The sequence below is a fragment of the Aedes aegypti genome, unplaced genomic scaffold (genome assembly GCF_002204515.2).
Source record: "Aedes aegypti strain LVP_AGWG unplaced genomic scaffold, AaegL5.0 Primary Assembly AGWG_AaegL5_hic_scaff_1497_PBJ_arrow, whole genome shotgun sequence".
NCBI lineage: Eukaryota > Metazoa > Arthropoda > Insecta > Diptera > Culicidae > Aedes > Aedes aegypti.
The window spans coordinates 23,523-42,257 of record NW_018734940.1 but is presented as its reverse complement, the minus strand read 5'-3'; the positions used below and the strand labels follow the sequence as shown (position 1 = coordinate 42,257).

Below are 18,735 nucleotides of genomic sequence, written 5' to 3'. Positions count from 1 at the left end.
ATTTCTTTCAGCAAAGCTACATAGAAAAAAGCAACAGTTGTTTTACGCGAAAATAGAAATTTGACCAAAATTGTAAGGTATAAAACCAATTAAAAACAATACAATGTTCTGTTACAACATATTATATTGTTTTTGAATTGTATATCCAAACATGAATAATATTGCTTCGACATTCAATTACAATACGCTGTATTGTATCCAATACGTTATATTGTACATTAATGGTTTATTCTATTCACTGAATGATACGTTTTTATCCGGGCAATGCCATCACCGTTTGTTTGTTTACATCATGATTGAAATTACGCATCTGCTGCCAATTTATCCGGAGTATAACCTCAATCTCGCGATTGATGCTGTAATGTCGAAGGTAATATACATTAGGAGAAGCCGCTTAAGTCTATGGAGTGCCGAAGGGGACGATTCACTTCCGTCTCAGCCCAGAGTAGTCAGGGAAAGTGCTTCGCGGACCTTACCCTGTCCTCACAACCGACGAGGAGCGCGAACTTGAAAGTTGAATGAATGCGGGAGTAAAGCGGTCAACATTTGGCGACAATCGTTCAACATTAGGATAAGATGGGTTATGTATGCGTTCAACAATTGGGTATAGAACTATCTTTCTAAATATATATTTTTTTAATTCAAAATGGACATTAAAGTGCCAAAAATGTAACAGGAATAATGTTAAACAATCGCCTACAGTATTGAATGCTTTTTTTTAGCAACCTTTCTATCAGAATTTCCATTAAAATCAAATAGCATAAAAACGTCTATCTTAACCGTTCAACATTTGGCGATTTACCCTAGTAGATCTCCAATAGAATGCATGAGGAACTATGCGATGCGCTAATACGCAGATCTAAAATCACTGAACCAACATTCGCAAATAATTTAATAAGATATTTACCCTTAAAGGCATAATTGTCCCATATGGATTTTAGAACCAACACCTTTTTTCATCGTAACATCATGTTTTACTATATAATTTACTATGCATATAATAATTAACATACTTTCTTTTAAAATGTTGTGGGAATATACTAAGTTGTTGTAGTCCATTTAAAAAATAGTCTATAGATGAACTTAGCAACCCAAATAGGAACTGCAAAACCTGGTTGTGTTAAATGAACATTTGTTTGAAAAGACAAACTGTGCGATTTTCTCAAAGCCTTCTTTTGTATATGGGACAGTTATTCCTTTATGGGCAGTATGATGAAATTGAAATAAACAATTTAATTCCAGAAGTCCACCACTTTCGGCACAACCTATTCCCTTGTAATGTTTTTTTTTCAGTGTTCTATGAATTTTGTATGAGCTGTAACATCTGAAGGAAACCCACCCAGCTCCTGAAGTTTTATGATATTGGTGAATAGGACCTCTTACATCGAGGATATTGTTCAGAGATGATGATTGAAATTCTATTTACTTCATTGGATGACGCATAAATAATGATTAATTGTATAACTTATAATATATTTCGCTTCAGGATAGGTGAAACAACGATGAACATGATAGCCAACTTAAACTTTTCTTTCGAAGGTATGGATATAAGACTGAACTAGCCTAGGGTCAAAATCTTAATACCTCACAGCTCTATGAAACTTTCGATGTCCGTCAAGGGAGAGTTGACTGTATTGTGTTATATTACATTATATTATGTTGCTTTATATTATATTATTGTTTATTATATTACATTGTTTTATATTATATTATATTATATTATGCATATGAACCATGTAATGGGAAAGGAGGAAGCATCCGTTACCACCGCACAAAGGAGTGGAGTGCCAATCGGAGTTAGGGGTAAAAATGTTTATCGTTCGTGACATTATTGAAATTATACATTTATAATGAATAATTTATCACTTATAATAAATTTTTCTTCAGGATAGGTGGAACATGGACGAATAGGATACCAAACGAAGACCATAGCTTCTTTTTTGAAAGTGCCGTAAAATGGGGCGAATAGAAACACTGTCCGACATGTTCGAATGTGTACAAATTAAACCGTCTGGATAAAACCCAATTTTATTAATTTCAAATATGGGTCGCATCTTCCTTGGCTCAGATCGCAATTGCTGTTAAAATAATAAAAATTATATCATGCAAAGATTTATGAAAATGGTGTCTATTCGCCCCATTATGGGACACTGTTCAGTAAAGTGCATCTTTATGAAATATAAAAAAGTTTTTATTTTGTGAAGAAAACAAATAAAACTATTAAATAAGTTTATCATTACAAAATAGTCGCATCTCTCACTGTAAGCCGCTTTGTTTCTATTCGCCTCACTTTTTCTATTCATCTCGTTTTACGGTATGTACAAAATGCACCATGTTAAATTTGAAAAAATAATCTATAATAAACATTCAACCGCAGGACGCTAGCTGGATGGACATTTTATTGTGATATACCATATTATATTGTGTTAGAGTATATTGTGCTGTGTTATATCATATTATAGTACAATCAACTCTCCTTTATCGATATCCCTAAACTTAATGAAATTGGCGAATCAATCTTGCTGCAATCAATGCTTGCAACTCCTAATAAATCGATACCTTCCTAAGTTCAGTAATTATAGGTTAAAGGAGAGCTGACTGTATTGTATTACATTTTATTATATTATTTTATATAATTTATTATTCTATATTCTTCATTATATTATATATTTTATTATTCTAAATTCTTCATTATATTATATCATATTGTTTTATATGAAACATATATTGGGAAGGGAGGGAGCATCAGGGCATCATTGAAATTACAACTGGACAATGAAGTGGAGTGCCAATCGGAGTCAGGAGGAAAAATGTTAATTGTTCGCGGCTAATACTTTTCTCTCCAACAGTTGTAAAAGATTTGACGCGCCCTTCTTCTAACAAACCATCCCGTGGAAAGCTCGATAAGTACTGCATATTTCAATATTCAATCTGCTGGATCATACTGTTGGAAGGAGATTCTCTTCTTCCCGCGGGTTTCGCGTAAGTGTCTCTGCTTACGGGTCCGCCACCCCCCTTTTGGCCCTTTATACAATGGTATGTTGAATTCAGATAGGTAATGAAATTTGACCTTACTGTTGAGTGGAACCACAAGCAGAGCAAGACTCAAGCAAGGATGGTGGCATCATACATACATACATACATACATATTTATCCTTAGCTATGCGGCTATTGGTACATTGTCCCTACTTTTGAACAGCTCAACCGATTTTCAATCTTTTTTTTAAGGAATGAAAGCTTAGAATTTCAACTTTTCAGAAAAAATATAAAATCCCTTAAAAAAAATTTGACGTGAGCAAATATAAAAAAAACTGGAAATTTTTATATTTTTTCATTTAAAAGATTTATTTTTCAGAGTTTTATATTTTTTCTCAAAAGTTGAAATCTTAAGCTTTAATTCTATAAAAAAAAAATGGTAATCGGTTGAGCTGTTCAAAAGTTATGATTTTTTGAAGATAAAAAAATCTAATGCGCTGAGACCTACAGTGTGTGCCGATGAAAAATAACTGTTTTTTTTTTTATTTTCAAACAAATATATCTCAAAAACTAAAAAACATACATCGCTGAAAATTAGACAGAAAATCTCCATATCATAATAACATAAGCTGATATAATTTTGCTATGTATCAATAGTAGAGTAAGGATGACACTACCAAAGATTCATGCCTCACATAAGTTCTGCAAGCGATAAAAGCAAGGAAAATGTGATTCTTACTAAAAATGGTATCGCCGAAAACGATTCCGTTATCAGAACTTTCATGAGAATGTTCAATTAGGCAACATTAACGAATTACTGTTAACAATGAAGAATGTAATTAGGAAATTGCCTAGCTTTAGGCGTATTCCGCGGTTCTAGGTGTCTTAAATTTTGAAATAATTCAAAAACGATATGACTTATAGTTGATTAATGTTACCCCATATCAGCTAAATAAAAAAAATGCCTAAACATTATTTTAAACATGCTTAAATCATACAAGAAACAAAATACAGTATAAAGTCACGAGCTATACTTGTTTTAAAAATATAAAACATTTGCTTTTTCAACTGAAATATTTAAGAAATATCCAAAAGATTGATCAGTGTTACCCTGGATTAAAGACATCTCACCGCTAATAACTATGGAAGTGTTAATAAAAACGCTAAACTATGTTTTTTACAGCGTCATTATGATTTTTAATCATGTTTGATTCATTAAAATGACTCTTGATCCATAACTGTGGGGTGACGGTATTAGTTAATTGTCGTTCAAATAACAAATATATGCTGAAAACGTGAGTGGCAGTATAGTTCAGTAATCTTCTGCAAAACACCAAACTAAACGTTTATACGAATGTGCATCATCTGTGGAAGTCCTACTATAGACTCTAAAAGAAGCTGTGGTCGAGAAAGACTCACTCACGCAAAAAATTAAATGTCTCGTACCTTGCCCACACAGTTACGGATCACTTTGGCGTTCAACATCGGATAACTCGCTCAAAACATAAACGTTGACGTAAAACATATTTTTCCCATGTTATACGATTTGTCTTCTACTATTTGTAATGTGAACCACAACATTCAACCGTTAAATAACGGTGTATTTGTCAAATGTTTAGTTGGTACCACACAGCTGTCATTATCTGATCGTTTTCTGTAAGAAGTACCGTCAGCATTCATAAGCTCCCACAGGTGGTAACATTCAAATGCTGTAGCATGTATTATGTTAGTTCGCTTCGATTTAGTATGAATTTATCTTCGGAAAACATTTTTCTTGATTGTTGGTTCTAAATACCCAATATTAGCAGCATTGATTTATAATATGGACCAGGAAATGATTGTTTACCACTGTTATCGATCACTTCCAAAGAATGTAGATTTCTGCTATTTTAAGCTTTGGATTCGACATTTTCAGACAATAGCACTAAGGATAAAACTAATAAAACATCAAGGTTTGTAAATTTCCTTTTTTAGCAGACAAACATGGGTGGAAAACTTGGTGTGGAGCGAAAACAGTTCATGTCTCAGTTACTACAATGCAGTATCACAAAAAAAGAGCATTTGACCCTTGTTTCCAGCTCTAACACTGCTATTTTTTGCAGTAATATGTGACGCATTGTTAACTTTCGCCAAATCATGCAATACAGTTGCATTGAGTTGAAAATCTCTTGAATTTGTTCACTGATCCGTAACATGTCACAATTTGATCCATAATATGAAAATTGATCCAAAATATGGTTTTCAGGAACCGATACCGATTTTCATGTAGTTACGAGTCTCTGGCCTCGGCTCGCAGTATCGTAACTACTGAATCGATTCAATGGGCACTTAATAGTTTTGCTCCTTTCAAATCTCCAGGAGCGGATGGGATTTATCCTGTTCTGCTCCAAAAGGGGTTTGAGTTTATCAAACATGTTTTGAAAAAGCTACTTGTAAGCAGTTTTGCTACCGGGTACATTCCCAGATCCTGGCGTGATATTACTGTAAAGTTTATCCCGAAAGGAGGACGTTCGTCGTATGAGGAAGCGAAGAGTTTTAGACCAATCAGTCTGACCTCTTTTCTTCTGAAATGTCTGGAACGCATTATCGATCATCCAATCCGTGATGTTTATTTGGCAAACATGCCTCTTCATGTGAATCAACATGCTTACCAATCTGGAAAGTCCACTGTGACTCTTTTACACAAAGTTGTATACGATATCGAGAAAGCATTCGCTCAGAAGCAATCCTGCTTGGGTGTTTTCTTGGATATTGAGGGTGCCTTTGATAACGTGTCTTTCGATGCCATATTGGAAGCAGCACGAAACCATGGGCTACCTACATTGATCACAAATTGGATTCATCAAATGCTCAAAAACCGACATCTCTTCTCGACATTGCGTCAAGCAGCGATTCGAAAATTGAGTGTTTGCGGATGCCCCCAAGGGGAGTCTTATCACCACTTTTGTGGAATCTCGTAGCAGATACGCTATTGAGGCAACTCAATAATAGCGGTTTTCCAACTTATGGATTTGCCGACGACTATCTAGCTCTGATAGTTGGTATGTGCATAAGCACCCTATTCGACCTAATGCAAAGTGCTCTTCAGGGAGTCGAGAGTTGGTGTCGCCAATATGGCCTTTCGGTTAACCCGAATAAAACATCTATTGTTCTTTTTACGGAAAGACGAAACCGCGATGGAATTCGACCTTTACGTCTTTTTGGCACTGAGATTAATGTGACTGATCAAGTAAAGTATGTCGGAGTCATTCTAGATTCCAAACTTTCATGGACACCTCACATTGATTTCAGAGTCAAAAAAGCTTGCATGGCCTTCGGTCAATGCCGGCGAACCTTTGGTAAAACTTGGGGCCTCAAACCCAAATATATCAAATGGATTTACACAACAGTTGTTCGACCAATATTGGCATATGGATGTCTTGTGTGGTGGCAAAAGGGCAAAGTGAGAACAATCCAATCAAAATTGGGCCATCTCCAAAGGATGTGCTTGATGGCGATGTCTGGTGCGTTCTCTACAACTCCCACAGCAGCGCTCGAGGCCCTTTTCGACGTTGCGCCACTACACATATATCTTAAACAAGAAGCACTTTCAGTGTTGATAGACTCACACTCAAAATCTCAATCAATACGCTCTCCCGTGAGAGCAAACTCATTAGAGATCTGCTTCGCAAATCTCACGCTTGAAATTTTGATGCAAAATCAACTCAATCAACTCAAACCGTAAAAAATGATTCAGTCGCAAAACCCGACAAAAACTCGTGAAACCCGAATGTTGTTGTTTACGTTAGAAAGGATTAACATAGTTTTACCAGACTAACAAGAAATTATTGCCGTGTGTGAGTAAACTGTGGAAATACGAGACAATGAGTTAAAAAGGTGAGCCAACTCATCCATGATTTTTTGACTGCTGAGTTGCATGATTGACAACTCACGCATGAAAAATCTCAAGCGTGAGTTGTGAGAAATTGAGTTTTTCACAACACTGAGCACTTTCTTGCTCTTACCGTTTATGGGTACTGGATCTACTGGGGAAAAATCCAGTGAATCGTAGATCTACACACACTTCGTTGTTTCCACTTTTAGTGAATTGGGACAAAATTGTCCTTGCTCCAAGTGATCTCACAATTGCTTGTCACTTTCCTTACAGGACATTTATCACACAATTCCCTTCACGGGAAGAGTGGACGTCTGGCTATTTGGAAAGAAGTATATCAAACAATATAGTATGTTACACTGATGGCTCCCTTCTTGAAGGTAGAGCTGGTGCAGGAGTATATTCTCGTGAGCTAAGGCTGAATCAGTTTTACTCGCTTGGTAGAAACTGCACCGTTTTTCAGGCGGAAATATTTGCCCTTATGTGTGGAGTGCAATCAGCACTTCAACAGCGCGTAATGGGTAAAGTCATATACTTCTGTTCAGATAGTCAAGCTGCTATAAAAGCTCTCGCTTCGGCCAACTCAAGGTCGAAGCTTGTTATCGCATGTCGAACTCAAATTGAGTAACTGAATTCAGTCAACTCTGTAAACCTTGTATGGGTACCTGGCCATTCTTCCATCGTTGGAAATGAATTGGCTGATGAGCTAGCTCGCGATGGAGCATCGCATGACTTCATTGGCCCTGAGCCGGCTATTCCAATTTCGAAGTGCTGGGTGAAGCTTCAGATACATTCTTGGGCGGCAACTCAGCACAAGCAATATTGGAATAGTTTGGAGTCATGTCGTCAAACAAAATTGTACATTACTGAGCCATCTCCAAAGGTGGCGAAGTATTTAACAAATCTGTCAAAGCAGAATTGCAGTCTCTTGGTCAGAGCGTTGACAGGACACTGCCGACTCAACTATCACATGGCAAATATTCAGCGTGTTGACTCATTTGTGTGTGATAGTTGTGACTCCGATTATGGAACTTCGTATCACCTGATATGTAACTGTCCAGTTTTTGCGCAAATGCGATTCCAATTACTTGGTAAACACTTATTAACCCTCTCATACCCAAATTTTTATTTTCGATTTAAGTATTATTTTTCGTTATTTAAAATCGTTCTAAACACGTTTTGGGCATTTATTTATTTTTATTCGCAAATTTTTAAATTTTGGTTTTTGATTTTTATAATTTTTATTTTTGAACATCCCTAGCTTTTTTCATTTTTTCTTGAAGCCTTTTCTAGTTGTTGATTTTTGGCAATAATAAAAATTTAAATTGTTACGGTATTTTTAAAAATATTAAATTTTTATTTTTTTTCGGAGCGTATTTTATTTTCCGTGTAACTAACGGAAAAACAGGTTTGAAATGATTTTAATACCACCAGGCTCTTCTTTTGTGATAGGTTAATCGTAGAAAAATATAAAAGGTACGATTTTTTATATTACACGTTAAATGAAGCCCAGGCATTTGTAGGTTATATAAGAATGCAATTTTTCAAACAATTTCCAAAAATACAAAAAAGTTTCAAAAGTCATAAAAAACCTTTCTTATATGCGTGTTATGAGTCAAGGTATAAGCCAAAAATAAAATCATTTTGATTTCCGAGCTACGAAAAAATACACAAAATTTCAAAGTGTACCCCGTCTAAAGGCGGGGTTGGGTATTAGAGGGTTAAGTGAAACTGAATTCAGAAGCTTGAATCTTCAGGACATTCTGTTATTCTTAACCCGCTGTGGTAATGAGCTATAGGCTCTCTACGCTCATGCGTTTTGCAGTGCCCTTTATAGGGCGCTGTTCGAACCCATTGTGGTATGGAGCTACATGCTCTCATTTCGCTTATGCGATCTTCCCTCTTCAAGGGACCCCACTCCTATTTCCTCCCATCTTTCCCTTCCCTTTCCTCTCCAATCGGGTAGATGATGAAATAGGCTCAAATATGGCGATGGCACGAATCTCCCAACTGGTGGGGAACGTGCCTTTGGAGCCGGCCTTCTGATACCTGATACCTGATACAATGCAGTATCACAAAAAAAGAGCATTTGACCCTTGTTTCCAGCTCTAACACTGCTATTTTTTGCAGTAATATGTGACGCATTGTTAACTTTCGCCAAATCATGCAATACAGTTGCATTGAGTTGAAAATCTCTTGAATTTGTTCACTGATCCGTAACATGTCACAATTTGATCCATAATATGAAAATTGATCCAAAATATGGTTTTCAGGAACCGATACAATTTTTAATTTTTATGTAATTCTATGTAAATATTACACTCAAAACAGTTTACTAATCGAAGTTCCAATTTGAAACGATACGATTCGTGATTTAGAATTACAATTTTACATTTTCCATGTCGTTTTATTGAATTTTATAGGTTGGACTCCACACTATTTGATCCATAACTGTGGGGTCATGGTATAACTTATCAGTTTAATGAAAAAAAAACCTAAAGCTTGAACAGCCGAAACAGTGAACATACACATTTTGAACATGCTCAACTCCAAACCGACAACAATGTCACTTGCATCTCTTTGCGCTTGGGCACCTAATTTTTTCTTTAAATAAAAATTCCGGACACTGTACTTTGTATGGGAAAAATTACACACGAAATGTTTCAATTTTTTCCTTTCAAAAGTTCTCACTTTCGAGGCTCGTTTTAGTCAACATTTTCCATTGATATCTATGAGTATTTATAATGCTCAACTGTCTTAGACGCCTCTTTAGTGATTTGCCTATCTCAAATAATGATTTGACTTTTCTATCTTTGATTTTAAAGAGCTGTCCGGAATTCGAATCAAAGTGTCCGCAATATGAGGCAAAAGTAAGGAAGCGTCCGGAATAAGAATCATGAAAAGCCCACACATTTCTATTTATTTAAAATTATTCGTGTTGCGGAATCAACATCTTCATCCACCATTCGAAAATCAATTGTTTTGAAGGCTCGATAACGCGGAGGAATCATACAGAATGATTCGGTTTATATGCTTTCTGATGAGTTATACCTACTTCACTGAGGCCTTAAATGTCCGTAATATGAATCAATCGGTATAAGATTTATTGACCACAATTCGTAACCATTCCTGAAAAGAAGCCCTTTGAAACTGAGTTATGAAAAATAAACTAAGCATTGAACAAGCATTAAAACATTCAATGAATTATTTTGAATTTTAAACATGATTTTATACGAGGTGTTAAAAAATGAAATGCAAATGGTTTTCATCATATTCTTCATCGTTTGTTTTTTTAAAATCGTTTGTTTTTATAAATATTCTAACTAAAAAATCTCAGCAAATAATTAGTTTCGAACACATCGATACAAAGAATTTGGTATAATCGATGAATCGAGTCAACATGTAAAGTTAGCCTCAATTCAGTAACACCGATTTCCAAGTAAAACTTACCTCATGATAATTCAGTAATTGAGCTACGTACAATCTACTATCAATGTAAAAAAATCGGGTACAGTATTGATTTCATTTAATTGAAATCATCTTGCCAAAAAATCATCTTCTCCAATCACCCCACATTTAATGCCAAGAAGTAACAAAGCAAGAAAAGATCAACAATCCCTTTTCTCACTTTTTCGCTTTAACGCTTTTTGCATTTTCACCGCCAATTCGAGTTTTTGGCATGGGAAATTCCTGGCTGCCACACAATATGCGAGCTGATACTGTATCACAGTATAATGAGGAAAAAACTGAAGCACATGAAAACACACACCATCGGCAGAGGATTACACTGGCAAAATTCACGAACAACAACGCCCAATCTAAAAAGGTCCAAGGCCCTGCAGACAACTGTGTCGAGTAGTCAAGAAAGCCTTCTAACTTCCAACTAGACTAGGAGGGAAAATATGTAGGCTCATTTGAAGTGGTGAAAAATGTGCCCACTCTGATCGAGGATGTGTACATTTTTAATTGAAAGGGGTTGTTAGGTCTAAGAGGGTAAATGCTTTATTTTTGTTCAATTTCGTTTGCGTATATTCTCGAAAAGGATCGGAAAATAGCCAGCGGGAAGGGTTTAAAAACAAAATTAGCAGAGATTAGATCCATAATATCCTAATATCAATGGTTTTGAGCAGCTTTTTTTGAGCCTGATCAAAAACTGATCAGGCAGGCAATTCATTAATCTGTTTTCTTTTTCATTCCTTTTTTCCTCCATTATTGAGGTGACAGATTACTCGACATCCCATGCAAGGTGTGTGGGGATCGTAGCTCAGGAAAACACTATGGCATCTACAGTTGTGACGGTAAGAGTTGAAATCATTATAATATTATAATTTTCAGAAATCATCTAATCTTTAATTATCACTATGTAAAGAAAATCACTTACATCTTACAAATAAACCCTTGATACCCAGTAGTGGCTGTATATAAACAAAAGGGAATTTCTCTTTGCAAACCACCTAATTAAATGGTATCGGCTGACCGTTTCAAAAACGTCGTATGCTGAAAGGGAAGAGCGGAATGGCTTATGCAATCCTGAAGCGTCTATTTCCTATGTTTTGAGTAAGTTACAACAGCCTCTGTTCCCCATGCAAACTCCGGCTATTCTTCATCCAACTGCGCATCATAGTCGGTAATCCAGAAGGTTGGTGTCAGGCTTTGCAAACCAGTCCTCAAAAAGCACTTACACAGAAACATCAACACGAAATTACGGACCGAAATAATCTGCGAAGACCACAGGGACGTAGGGGGAGATCCCCCAGTGCCGGACAGCACCCAATACCGGACAAAATCAAAACATTGAGAAATCATGGTCCAATCAAGATGGTGTATTAGTAGAAAAGAAAGCTATTATGTAGACTAATGTTTACGTAGAATAACACATCCTTGAAATATGCATAACTTTTTAAAAAAGTAGAAAAGTTTGAAAATCTTTTAAAAATTGACGTATCTACTTAATTTTGAGCCTATTTAGTAAATATTTTGAATATGAAAAAATACTTTGGATCCCGCAAGCATGATCGAACATAATCCTAAATTGACAGTATGAATGTATTTTGTACCATAATTGAACTATGTATGGACAAATTACAATTTTGGTTAAGTACCTCCTGTCCCTCAGTTTCGGACAGCTTGATTTGTTATATGATATCTTTGTAATTATTACATCAGTGTCTCAGAATACTTTCATTTTTCATGGGTTCCGTCGATCATGGTATCAAACATGCAATAAAATCAAGAAGAATGAACATTCAGAACAACATCGTAAAATGTACTATTTTTCATCATATATGAAAGAGGTTTTTGATAGGCATCTTGCGAACTAAGAAAAACTCAAATTATTCTTGTAAATGTTGCAAATGCATTGAATTGGTAATTATAAACTATTCCTAAAGTGTACACATTCAATGATGTTTAAATTTACAGAATTAGAGGCATTTCCAGATCGTGTCCGGTATTGGGTGCCACTTTCCGAGATCGATCAATTTGGTACTACAATTCATCATTAAAATGCAGTGTCAAAATTCATATTTATATTTTCAAATTTATTTTTGTACACTATAAAAATGATAATATTTATCATAAATGGGTAACACGAGCCCATAAAATCAATATTTTTCGAATTAAGAATTTAGTGACTTAAGTGTCCGGTACTGGATGATCTCCCCCTGTAAGAACTTTTTATTGAAAACTCGGATTGTGAAACTGTAGATCTCTCAAACTTCATTGGGAGCACAAGAATTTCTCCGACGTACTGAGGGTCCACGAGTTCAACATAGTAGCGCCACCTGAAATGTGCTGGACAGGATTAATTGTGCAAACGTTTAGAACTGATCATCATCTGGATACAGTTTTTATAGTGATGGTGACATGCAAAAGCGCTAATCGAGTGGTGGCCACTGGCCAGACACCGACAGCATGTGCAGGTTGAAGATAACGTTTCTTCATCTTTAGCATTATCAAGTTGCATAGTTCCGATGTTGCATCAAGGGTCGTGGCCAAACGTGGAGTGATTTAAAAAGAAACATCTGTTCAAAAAGCCTGGGATAAAAAGCGCCACCTCGGTATGACTTAAAGCGGCTAAAGTAATTGAATGTCGCCACTGCATACTCGATGCTACATTACCGGAAGAGGGTGAGCTCGATAAATCCTTACTTGAGGGCTGCAGCTGGAGTACAATGAAAGCAGTCATCAACAATGCATCGCAGTGCGCATCGTACGTTCGTACTGTGCGTACACGAATTCTCTCTGCTCTTGGAATTTTTTTATTAACTACCTAAAACAATAAAACAGTACTTTTCAGTGCTACAAAAACAGTACCTTTCAGTGCTAAAATTGTAAACGGTACTTTTCAGTACTATTCTTTCTACTATTGATCCCTTTACGATCCTTGTTTGGACCCGTGCCTTCGATTATTCATTGAACCCGTTAGCGAAAGCTAGCGGTGGTAATCCTTCTTGGACACCGTCTTGGGAAAAAAAACCTCTTGGGAGGTCTCGTCATCTTTCGTTTATTCACTAAACATGGTTGCAACTACAAACAAAAGGAAGGATGAATCTCTGAATTCACAACTTTTTTCCAAAAAAGTGGGATTTAAAACTGTCACGCAACGTGGCAAGAATGGAAGAAAGGACGTTTCTCAGGAATGCGAACTTTCTTCCAAGGGAGAAATGAATATTGTTGATAATTGTATCGACATGAGCAATCAGTTCGATGCTCTAGACAAATTTTCCGAAGTTCAAATCGAAGCACCCTCTAGCCCAGGCTCTTTGATTCAAGTGAGGAAAGAAAGAGTGCCGCCTATCGTGGTCAGTTGTTCCGAATTTGGGGGATTTAGGCAGGAGATCTTGAACTCCATGAGGGGAATCAAGGTTTCCTTCCAAATCGCAACGAAAGGAAAACTGATCGCAAACATCTTGAAGAGAAGAAGCACAATTTTTTTACTTATGACGACAAAACTGAACGTTTGTTCAAAGTTGTCTTGAATGGTCTCTCAAGTGAGTAATCATTATGAAAAAGGGAACCCAATCTGGCATTGTTCTGAAAGAGCTTTCTCATGAATATTATTTAGTTCACTAAAAAAAAAGATCTAAATAACATTTAAGCTTTAGAAAAAGCTAGACTTATGTTCGATGTCCGTGTGACATTTCCAGAAACCTGGAGGAAATTTTCAAAACCCCACTCAGTGCTGTAGGTGCCTAAAGTGGGGTCATGGAACAAAACATTGCCGCATGGATGCTAATTGCATGATTTGCGGAGGTTTTTCTCAAGCTAAGGACGTCGGTTCTATGAAGGAAGCTACCGATAAGTTCATATGCGCAAATTGCGATGGCAATCATAAGTCTAACTTTTGGGCTTGCCCTTCACGTAGTCGTCGAGGCTCGTACCAGACAGATGAACGGTAATGTTCGTTACGATAACGGTCGTTTCCGGAATTCCCTTGGTATAGTGTAGAACAATGCTCATTTTTAAGTTAACGATCGCTTGATTAAAAATCATACCCATCAAGAAGATTATAATCATGCTCATTCACAAACTAATTTTTTCCGTCAAGTAGCCGTTCGTTTTTTTTTTAATTTCGAATGATTTGGTCTTAACCGACTCTACCTCAGCAACACACATGTTATAATTGTGTATTATCAACTGATATATGACCAAAACTAGTCATATATCAGTTGATAATACACAATTATAACATGTGTGTTGCTCGGGTAGTCATCTATGTCCCTGTTACGTTTCAAATATCCCATGAAGCGATTCTCAATCCTATCAGCTCCACTTTCAATTATTTTCGAGCCGACTGGAATATATATGAAACATATATTAACTCTAATCCTGATGTTAACATTTCTTTACAAACAAAACTTGATATTGACAATGCTCTTAAAACAAATTCCATAGTTAAAGCCAGGAGCATTGCAATTCCAAAATGTGAAGTAAAATTTAAACCGTGATTATAGACAATGATCTTAAACTCTTGATCCGTCTTAAAAACGTGAGGAGAAGGCAATTTCAACGCATTCGCGATCCTGCTATGAAAACTATATGGCAGGATTTGCAGAAAGAAATCAAAAAACATTTTTCACGATAAAGAAACAAAAATTTTGAAAATAATATTTCTCAATTGGACCCTGGCTCTAAGCCCTTTTGGGCCATGTTAATCTTCTCTGCATCGTTCCAATTTTAGTATATATCCAGCCGAAGCTAGGTCTGTCGTCAGTGATGCTTAAAATAATGGAAAAGGTCTTAGGAGAGTTAATAAATTCAAAATTTATGGAAGCAATGCCTCTTTCCAAATACCAATTCGCTTACCAAAGTGGAAAATCTACGATCTCAGCACTACATATGCTAGTCAACAAGATCGAGGAATTTTTTCATGCAAAGGAAATCACCATCGTGGCATTTCTTGACGTTTAGGGTGCATTTGATAACGCTTCCTATTCGTCTATAGTGTCAGCAATGCATAGGAGAAAATATGACCCATGCATTGCTACCTGGGTACATGCTATGCTAGCAAATCGCCGAATCTCATCCGAGTTGAGCGGATCGTGCGCCACTGTCATGGCCACAAGGGAGGGGTACTTTCACCTTTGCTATGGTCTCTAGTGGTGGATGATCTTCTTAATAGCTTGGAAAAAAGAGGATTCGAGGTTGTTGGCTACGCTGATGATGTTGTCATCATTGCACAATGGTCGGGCTCCATATAAAGGGGCAGCCAAAACTACCAAAAACTTTTTTGAGATTTTCATGATTTTTTTTAATTTTAAAATATACCTCATGTGTTATATTATTATGATCCTTAACTGAAATTGAACTAAAATTTAAATTTCTATGACTTTTATGACGGCAAACCGGCTGAAGTCAAAAAATTAAAAAATGTAACTATAAAATAAAGCACAAAATTTATAATTTAGGAATGCAATATTTCCCCAAAGTTACCCACAATCTGAAAGCTTATGGTTCAACACTTTTATCAAGCAAGAGGATGGAAAAAATATTTGGTTGAAGTTTTAATACTATTCAATATTACACTTTAGTAATTTTGATGATTTTGAACATGAACATGTCGGCGCCATTTCGAATATTGCACATCAAAAAGCATCTTTAGATCTCACAAAAATCCTTCAAAATTTTTGCAGAAATTTGCTGATTTGCAAGTTAGAGCTATTTGAATAATTCAATATTTTACATATATTTTGACGATATTTTACATACAAAGTTTAATTAAAATATATACAACCACTATTCATACACATTTTGATCAAACTCGATCAAATATAAACAGAATTTGTGCTTTCAGTTCAGTTTGATAACAATTTTAATTTGAAAAAAATCTTTTTTTCAAAGTTACGTAATTTGTGAATAACCCCTTCAGAAACAACAAAAACGCCAAAGAACATATTCAGATTACATATTTCATCGATTAAGGCGATAAAAATAGTTTTGGCCAAACTTCACTTTTTTCCGACCATTGTGCATTGTAAGCGGCAAATTTGAAAGCGTTGTCCTAGCAAGAATGCAATCAGCTCTCGATTACACGCCCTCCTCGTGTCTGAAAGAAAAACTGGGGATAAATCCTTCAAAAACTACGATTGTTCCTTTCACAAAGCGCAGAAAGGTACAGCTGCAACTTCTTTTCCTTAATCAAACACAATTGGTTTACTCAAATGAAGTCAAATACCTTGGCATTACGCGTGATTCTAAACTAAATTGGAACACACATCTTCAAAACATGGTAAATAAAGGTCTCAATTCTCTGTGGGTCTGCTCAAAGACCTGTGGAAAGAAGTGAAAACTTAAAATGATCATGTGGATATATAAAACCATCGTTCGGCCTGCGCTTCCCTAGTTTGGTGGCCAAAAACAAACGAGGTTACGGCTAGAGCCAAGCTGAACAAAATCCAACGCGCTACGTGCGTCGCCATTACTGGTGCAGTTCGCAGCACCTCTTCATTCGCCCTAGATGCAATGCTTAATCTGCCCCGGATAGATCAATTCATAAAGATGGATGCTGAGAAAAGCGCTCTGAGGCTAAAACGATCAATCCTCCAGGCTCAATCAAATTCTACACTGATGGATCGAGAATGAACAATCGTTCTGGATCTGGAGTGCACGGAGCAAGAACTAAAATCTCTGTCCCTCTCGGACAGTGGCCTACAGTTTTTCAGGCTGAAGTTTGAATGTGTGCAGCTCAGCGTAAATAGGAATTACAGAAATGCCACAATCCGTATTTTCTCAGACAGCCAAGCAGCTCTTCATACTCTGAAAGCTTACACTTTTAACTCAAAATTAGTGTGGGAATGTGTTCTTGCTTATAAAAACCCTAGCCATTAGCAATCGAGTTAAACTACACACTTAGATTAAATTACTGGGGTCGGTAAAATTTTACTGGGTTTTGGAACTACCGAAAAAGTCAGTAAAATGAAAACTGTCGCCACGCGTAATTGAAAAGAAAATTTAATTATGTTTTATTTTTTATCGATATATGATATGAAAAGAAAGCTCTCTGCAAAATTTCAGTGAAAAATCTCTGTTTTTCGATTTCTGACATTTTGTTTTAGTTTACTGACTTTTTCGGTAGTTCAAAAACCCAGTTATTTTTACCGAACAGATTGAGTGTGTATATTGCATCCCGGGGCATACGGGTCTAGAGGGTAATGAAATTGCCAATGAGCTAACCAATACACTCATTGGTCCTGAGCCATTCTTTGGCATATCAAACTGTTCACTAAATATTGAACTGAACAGCTGGTTGTCCAGTCAAATTATATCCAATTGGAAAACAGTTTCCAATGCGAATCAGTCCAAAAGATTCGTCACAATTAATTCGAAACAAACACAAAAACTCATTGGTCTCAACAAAATGAGCCTCAGCACCTACACCGACATTGCATTAAGATGAAAATGTAAATTATATACTGAATAATTGAATAAATAAAATTAAAAAATAATAATAATAATCTTATTTGTTCCATAGAAAAGAAAGAATCCCTTTTCAGTGTAATGAAAAATTGAAGCAGAAACAGTTTTTTTTCAGTTTTTCTTAGCAGTGTAATTTTTCATGAAAGATATCATCCATCCCGACTTATACTTCATTAAAACCAATCCCATATCTTTTTTTTCAGATGTTTTAGAAAATTTGCAATTGCTTTGATAAAAAATCTTTGTTTTTCTGATGCTTCGATTGAAATATGGATTTTCAAAGAAAAGGGTTATATGGTCATTTTTCACAAAATTGGCCATAACTCAAAAACAAACAAAAATACATTTCAAAAATTTCAGCGATTCAAGCTTATGAAATTACCTTCTCAAAACTATATTTTTGAAAGTTTTCCACTAATTGAAACATAGTTTTTCCGGCTTTTCTTTACGAAATTTCTCAACGGTGGAAAATTTTGTGGAAAACTGTTTCCAGTTAATATTTTTTTTTTCATTCCTGAGAAAATTTGCTTTCATTTTCATAAAAAACTTTGTTTCTACGATGCTTCTTTCTTGAGTTATGATTTTTCGAAAGAAAAGGCTCAAAGTTGCACATTTGCACATTTTTTACAAAATTGGCCATAACTCAAAAACGAAAAAAAAGTACCTACCTTTCAAAAATTTCAGCAATTAAAGCTCATGAAATTATTTTCTCAAAAATATTTTTTTGAAAATTTTCCACGAGTTGGAGCATAGTTTTTCCGGATTTTCTTTACGAATTTTCTCAACGGTGGAAAATTTTGTGGAAAACTTTTTTCAGTTAATATATTTTTTTTATTCCTGAGAAAATTTGCTTTCATTTTCACAAAAAAAAAACTTTTTTTCTATGATGCTTCGTTCTTGACTTATGATTTTTCAAAGTAAGTAGTGTCAGGGGGAAACAAAAAATTTCCAACTGAGTTTTCCGGGAA

At 35.7% G+C, this 18,735-nt stretch overlaps 1 protein-coding gene across 1 annotated transcript in view; it reads left to right on the top strand.

Moving 5' to 3' along the window:
• LOC110680496 (nuclear receptor subfamily 2 group E member 1-like) overlaps positions 1-18,735 on the top strand; it is a gene marked incomplete at its 3' end in the record, with an annotated part of 49,152 nt that overhangs the window by 14,891 nt on the left and 15,526 nt on the right. The window contains exon 2 of the mRNA XM_021856296.1: positions 11,068-11,148. Coding sequence (XP_021711988.1) covers positions 11,068-11,148 — 81 coding nt within the window. The remainder of the gene's footprint in view (positions 1-11,067; positions 11,149-18,735) is intronic.